At 44.5% G+C, this 6,794-nt stretch overlaps 1 protein-coding gene across 1 annotated transcript; it reads right to left on the bottom strand.

Annotated features, from left to right (window-relative positions):
- Window positions 1–3,494: 3,494 nt before the first annotated feature.
- Window positions 3,495–5,509, bottom strand: LOC145208976 (uncharacterized). Its single transcript, XM_080079226.1, has 3 exons — window positions 5,309–5,509; window positions 4,027–5,160; window positions 3,495–3,974 (listed from the first exon to the last, which is right to left on the bottom strand). Exons 1-3 carry the CDS (start codon window positions 5,507–5,509, stop codon window positions 3,495–3,497), a joined length of 1,815 nt encoding a protein of 604 aa, XP_079935352.1.
- Between the last annotated feature and the right edge of the window lie 1,285 nt (window positions 5,510–6,794).

The following is a 6,794-nucleotide window of genomic DNA, read 5'->3' as shown; positions in this document are numbered from 1 at the left end:
GTTATGTATGATTTATCCATTGGGAAATGTATTTTTTTTATAAAATATGATATTAGCTCGGCTGTGTACAACCTGCATCTGTAAGTAGGGGGGCACAAGCTGTGTTCCTGGGGGAGGGCACTGGTGTAGGTTCACAAGAAACACCCAGTAAAAGTAATTTTCTTTTTACCTTTATTCCCAAATTTAATCGACTATTTCACACACTATTTGTCTATATTGAGGTTTATCACGATTGCGGATTCTTGTTTCTTCAACCTGTTTAAAACCGAAATTAGTGCCGAATTCCAACATGAGATTGCCATTTACATTTTTAATGGGGCTACAGGGTTACTTGAAGGGGGGCACGAGGCCAAAAAGTTACTTTTAGGGGTCCACGGTCCACGAAAGGTTGAAATCCACTGGTCTAAAATAAGGTCACCAGGCGTATGAAATTTCCCGGACGTGTCCGGAATTTGGGCGTGAAATATGTGTCCGGAATTAATTTTCACATGCAGATGCCTGATATTTTACTGTCTAGTGGCCTAACCTACAGTAGTTTTCAATTCTTTTTATGGGGACTTGAAGGTTTATATTGTAACTGCTGATTGTGATTCACGATCCAGCCTACCTTCGTTCATGCGAAATAACGCATCTCAACTACTAAAATGACTGGATCTTGTAAGTGTAAGTAATGATATCTTATTTAAAATGGCGCTGTTTGGGTTGGTAACGTGTAATAACATGCCATATGACGTATAAATGGAAAACCTAGTTCAAAATTTACAAAAATATGAAAGTGGATAGTTTGAATCATAATCATAAATTCTCTTAAGTTTGTGAATGTGTAAGTTTAAACGGAAGCAAACGGTAAAAATTGACGCGATTGTTGTTGAGGTACTTGGACAGTCAGATTGTATAGCTTTAGCCTACCTACAACGAAGTCGATAACACAGCCGCGTACAGCAGACTGGAAAAATAGCTTCCGGTCAGCGCTGCCAAAGAGAATTTCAACAAAACCCAAGAATTTAAATAAAAACCCAAGATTGAAAAATGTGGTTAGAAATGCAATGATTAGGAAATTTAATCGTTTCATTGATAAACTTTTGAGTTTTATCACTTTACTGTCCGGAAATGCAACTTTACAAACTGGTAGGAAATGGTCAATGCAAGCAAAGGGAATATTATAAAAAATGAAATATGCAGCAATCGCCAGTTCACTCTTGGCTGTTTAATGATTGTCATCTGTTTTCCTTTTCATAAAATTAGTAATGTCTACAGAAGAAGCAGCTTTAAAACTTCTTCGATGGTTAGCAGAGTTTTTATGTTTAACGAGCATTATTGATTTATTTGCAGTTTAATATGGGGTATCAGTTTTTTTTATAATAAAATGTTAACTTTATGCAACGATTGCTTTCACTGTATACTTATCTAGAAAGAATTAAGGTCTGGATAGGAGAGAAAATTAAGGAGATGATAAAATGGCCTAAACAGTGCAACTACCCGGAAAACTTTTATCGTTAAAATAGTTAAATATATTTATTTCATCAATAGGACTGAAAACCCAAGAATTGCTATAATTTTCAAAATAAAACCCAAGACGTCTAGTAAAAACCCACGCTTTGGCAGCCCTGCTTCCGGTACGTCAAAGAAAATACGCCGCTCTCGCGAAATTAGGGCCAAGTTCATCCTGACCAATCATTACGGGGATTACGCCCTTCTATGGGAGTTCCCCTCAGGCACTGGTATATATACCGTGAGGTCGGTAAAACAAGTAATTCTTAAGATAACTGTAACGATCGCTAGGTGCGCAGCCTGGCCCTGCGCCGTTCGTCACACTAGGTAACCCTTTTTGTAAAACGCGCCCGTCCTACAGCCTGTCCTCCAAGACGACCCACTCTTGCACATGCAACGAATGTTCTTGTTATAAAGGCAACGCTGACGACAACGTCAATAGCAACGGCAACGGTTTTTCTGTAACCACAAATAACATACATAAGCCAGACGTACACATTATGACGTCATAGTGATAATGCCTTTACAACAAATTAAGCAGTTTTAACAGTACACACAGGTTTCAAATTAAATCTACATCAATCGATCATATTTTACATTAAAATTACTTCCAAATTACATGTAATAAGTACAGTTACGGTTAGAATACACATTAACACAAGTTAACAACAAATCAAATAAGAACATAAAACATACCAACTGTTGGGTAACCAGGGCTTTACTAGCACGCGGCTAGAGGTTCCACAACTGACAATTCAGCATTTTAGCTATTGCTCTTAACATTTACAGTTTCACTACAAACAAAATAGAACACAAGAAATTAGGATAAATTCACTTAAATTGACTGCAAACCTAGCAACTAGCGCCGTTCACAAAAACGTGGCGTTCAAAGCACATGCTCTCTCGCGGATGAATATTTCAATACGTCACGAACAAAGGAGAACTTAAATCACCCAAGCGGAACAATTAATTCTCGCTGTAACATACCCCTTTGTCTTCCTTCACAAATACTCCGGGTGGCAAGATATCATGTCGCCCAATCAAAAGCAGGTGGTTCGGTGTCAGAGGCTCTCTGTCGGCAGGATCAAGACTGATGGGAGTCAAGGGCCTCGAGTTTAGGATGAACTCGACCTCAACAAGCAGCGTACTCAGCGTCTCGTCAGAAGGCACTTGCTGTCCCAACAATACATTCAAAATCTTGCGCACCGAACGAATTAGACGTTCCCAGACCAGAGTTGCAAGTCGGGCCGGGTTTTTCGGGCCGGGTTCGGGCCGGGTTCGGGCCGGGTTCGGGCCGGGTTCGGGCTTAGGTATTTGTCAGAAAACGGGCTCAAAACGGGCCTGACTTTACCTTCCGTTTCCGCCATTTTTTAGCAACAATTCTCTGGCTTTGACCTAATGCCCACCCTACTCTAAAACGTATTGTTTACCCCATTGTCTACTATTGTTCATTGTGTTTGTTATCTTTTCTCTGTTTTTCTTTCTCATACTTTGTCGCAAGGCTTTCGTGGATAAGCCTGTCAATCCAAATTTCGGGCCTAAACGGGCTTTTCAAAAACGTTTCGGGTTCGGGCCGGGCAGGGCTTCGGGCTTATACTTTCGGGTTCGGGCCGGGTTCGGGCTCAGATTTCGGGCCCGCTTGCAACTCTGTCCCAGACGCCACCCATGTGACTGGCAGCAGGTGGGTTAAATGACCAGTCGACGCCCCACTGGCGAAGACGTTCTTCGTAATCCACACCCACAGACGAAAACGGTGGCTCACCCGGAGTCGTGCGCTCAACAGGTAAGTCGGCCATCATTTGTTTCGAGACTGAAGCATTTCTTTTTCGACAAAACACACAGTTTCCAAGGATTCTTCTTACCGCTACACCACCTCGCACAATCCAATATCTTTGACGAACAATTGCCCAAGTGTGCGACATTCCGGAATGGCAAACATTAGCGTGTGTGTCGCGAATGATCAAAGTAGTAATGTGATGTGCTTTTGGGAGAATCATCGGGTGTTAAATTTCAAAGGGAATCGGTGCCCTTTCCAGAGGGCCACCCACTCGCAACACACCATCATTCAAAACAGGATTGAGTCTATGAAGAGCCTTTGATGGCAGTTTCTTCATGACTTTCTTCTTCCCGATGCGATCTAAGTCTTCACACTTACACAAGGCGTCTATTTCTTCAGAAAACTGTCTTCCTTGAACATATTTGACAATCGCTAGCTCAGTCCTTTCAAGATCAGCGACAGTCAGTCTTTTGGATAGCTGTGGGTTCTTCTGAGAACGCAGATAGTCAACGAATCGCTGGAGCCAGGCAACTGCCTTCTTTAATTTCTTCCATGAAGAATAGCGACAAATTAAATCATCAAACAAACACTGCTCCTCTGTAACATGTACAACCAACATTTGCTTCGGTTTCATGTTTAAATATTCCACGGGAACATCTTTGGTATTCACGGGATTCGTAGGTAGGTCAGTGACGTTCATCGCTGCCTAAAAACGAAGGTCCGGTGAACCAACGCTTGTTTTGGAGAAAATACTTTACAGTACACCCACGAGATGCGTCATCAGCTGGGTTCAGTGCAGTAGGAACATGCTTCCACTGCGACGCGTCGGATCCTTCCTCAACTTTCGCCAGTCGGTTGGCAAAAAAGGTACAAAAACGCTTATTTACGTTGTAGATGGATTGCAGAACTGCAGTTGAATCGGTCCAAAACACGGATCGTCCGATATCCAAGTCAAGTTCCTGCCTTAAAACTTGGTCCATCTTGACAGCAAGAGTAGCTGCGGTCAATTCCAATCTGGGAATGGACACCATTTTCAAAGGCGCTAGACGGGCCTTTCCAGTAACAAAGGAACAATGCACATTGCCTCGTTCATCCACTGTTCGCAAGTATGCGACAGTTCCGTATCCACAGGAAGACGCATCTGCAAAGTGATGCAGCTCGTGCGTCTTAACTTCGCGTCCAGTAGTCTGAAAACACCTTTTAATCTTAATTACCGATAGATCTGGAAGCTCAGAAGTCCTTGCGTTCCATCTCTTTTCTATGTCAGGTGGTACTTCCTGATCCCAGTCATACTTTTCTTTGCAAAGCTCTTGCAACAGCTTTCGCGCATGCAGTATTACAGGTGCAACGAAACCCAAAGGATCGAACAAGGAGCTGACCACGGAAAGTATTCCTCTCCTCGTTACAGGCTTCTTTTTGACTTTTACGTCAAATTCAAACAAGTCGGAGCGAAAATTCCACAACACTCCCAGCACACGTTCCATGTTCTTCGCATCAACATTTAATACAATCGACTGTACGGATCTATTTTCTGTTGAGACTGACGACAACACACGCTCGCTGTTGCTCACCCATTTTCTGAGCCGAAATCCTCCGAGCTGCAACAATTCACGCAACTCGCCAGCCAATTTGATTGCAGCGTCTTCGTTCCTTACCGACTTCAAACAATCATCCACGTAGAAGTTTTGTTTCACGGTCAAAACCGCTTCAGAACTGAATTTCTCCTGGTTATCTTCGGCAGTTTTTTGCAAACAGTGCCCAGCACAGCAAGGAGTGGAGGCTGCACCAAATATGTGTACCAGCATCTGGTAATCAACGGGTTCACGTGACAATTCGCCTTCAGGCCACCAAACGAATCTTAGTGCGGATGTATCGATCGGATCAACCTTTACCTAGTGAAACATCGCTTCTACATCGGCGACAAACGCAACTGGTTCCTGGCGAAATCGGACAAGCGTCCCAAAAAGACTGTTGAGTAAATCTGGGCCTGTCAAAAGCTGGTCATTCATATCTGGCGGCGCAGTCAAAGACGACCCTCACCTTTCCTGGTTTCTGCGGGTGTACAACCGGGTGATGCGGCAGGTACCAAACAGCGCCATCTTCCGGCTCCTTGTCGTCGCCCTTTAAACGTCTGGCATACCCTTCGTTTAAGTAGGTATCCAACGTTTGTTTGTACTTCTCATACAGCTGCGAATCAGTTTCCAATCGCCGTTTCAAGCATGACAAACGCTTTATTGCCATAGCACGGTTATTTGGCAATTTGAAGCACCTGGTCTCCATGGCAATCGCAGTTTCCGTGTCCGTCATGACACTTCACCGAGCTTTCCATCTGTTTCAATGCGTATCTGTCTTCTTTCGACAGTGTCGTACCGGGTGACAACGCGGTTTGGCCAAAGTCGCTTTCCCACATGCATTTTATCTGTTGGTGCAACGTTTCGTCCTGCGAGGTTACAAAATTCACCCGTATCTGTGAACTTCTTGAACCATTACCATCACAAGGACCTACAAGCGACCAACCGAGCATAGAACGCACGGCACTTGGCTCCTTTCTTCCGCCTCTTCGTTCATTATTTATCCAGAACACCTCGGGAACGTTCGCTCCAATCAGCAACATGACTTCCCCATTGGGCAAGACAGGAAACTCTAAATTACGCAAGTGAGGCCATCGCCAAAGCGACCCTTCCGGTATTCTGTTCGGGGAGACTGGCAAACTGTCCACGCTCAAAACGTCGTTTAATCGTACGGATTGCTTCCCGTCGAGCGACGCCACCGTTAAATCGACGGCCAAACCCTCTCTTCTCTGTAACCTATCACTGACAGTGGTCAAGGAGTACGTTGTCTTTCTCCCCCCCGACGTCCAGCTGCTCGACCAGTCGTTTGTCACACAAGGTTGTAGTCGATCCTTGGTCCAAAAAGGCGTAAGTTTCCAGCTTTCTACCATTACTGGCCGTAACCTTTACCGGCACTATGTTAAGGTACACACTCTCTGCATGAGTGCTCATGCAAGTTCAGGTGACAGTTGCATTTGATGATGTGAGTTTCTCTTCTGAGGCCTGCGTAGACACTTCGCGTACGGGTGCAGTTGAAGAAGTCTTCCATTCTGTCCAGTGCGGAAGGTTGTGATGCTTTCCACGGCATCCGCCGATGGTGCAAGAGCTTGGTAAACTACATGTTCTTGCTATATGACCCTTTACGAAACAATTGTCACACAGTCGAACGTGACGCAGAAACCTTCTTCGCTCGACAAAGGTTTTCCGTTTGAACACGTCGCAATTCCCAAGGTCGTGCGATTTCATACACAAGGGACATCGCTGCTTCTGGGGACCTCTCGGTTCAGACTTGCGCTCGTTTCCCGCAGCAACCGATGTAGCATGAGCGGATGCTCTTGTCCTCGTCGTAGGAGATTTGCTTTGGTTTTCTGCGTATCTCTGTCCTTCCGAGGACCCAACACTCGACCAAACATAGTGGTTCCAATGTACGCCTCCTTCTTAACGAATTCAACAAGGTGACAGAAACGAGGCTCCTC

Source organism: Phallusia mammillata, chromosome 1, assembly GCF_965637545.1.
Source record: "Phallusia mammillata chromosome 1, kaPhaMamm4.hap1.1, whole genome shotgun sequence".
In the NCBI taxonomy this organism is placed as follows: domain Eukaryota; kingdom Metazoa; phylum Chordata; class Ascidiacea; order Phlebobranchia; family Ascidiidae; genus Phallusia; species Phallusia mammillata.
The sequence above is the reverse complement of the archived record's forward strand: the minus strand, read 5'-3'. Positions and strand labels throughout refer to the sequence as shown.

What these genes read in the sequence shown, in the direction of transcription:
- LOC145208976 (XM_080079226.1), bottom strand. Translation starts at nt 5,509, where the DNA reads ATGGCAATAAAGCGTTTGTCATGCTTGAAACGGCGATTGGAAACTGAT. An exon ending in ACCCGCAGAAACCAGGAAAG is followed by an intron (nt 5,161 to 5,308) that starts GTGAGGGTCGTC and finishes ATGTTTCACTAG; the next exon opens with GTAAAGGTTGATCCGATCGA. An exon ending in ACGCATCTCGTGGGTGTACT is followed by an intron (nt 3,975 to 4,026) that starts GTAAAGTATTTT and finishes CTTCGTTTTTAG; the next exon opens with GCAGCGATGAACGTCACTGA.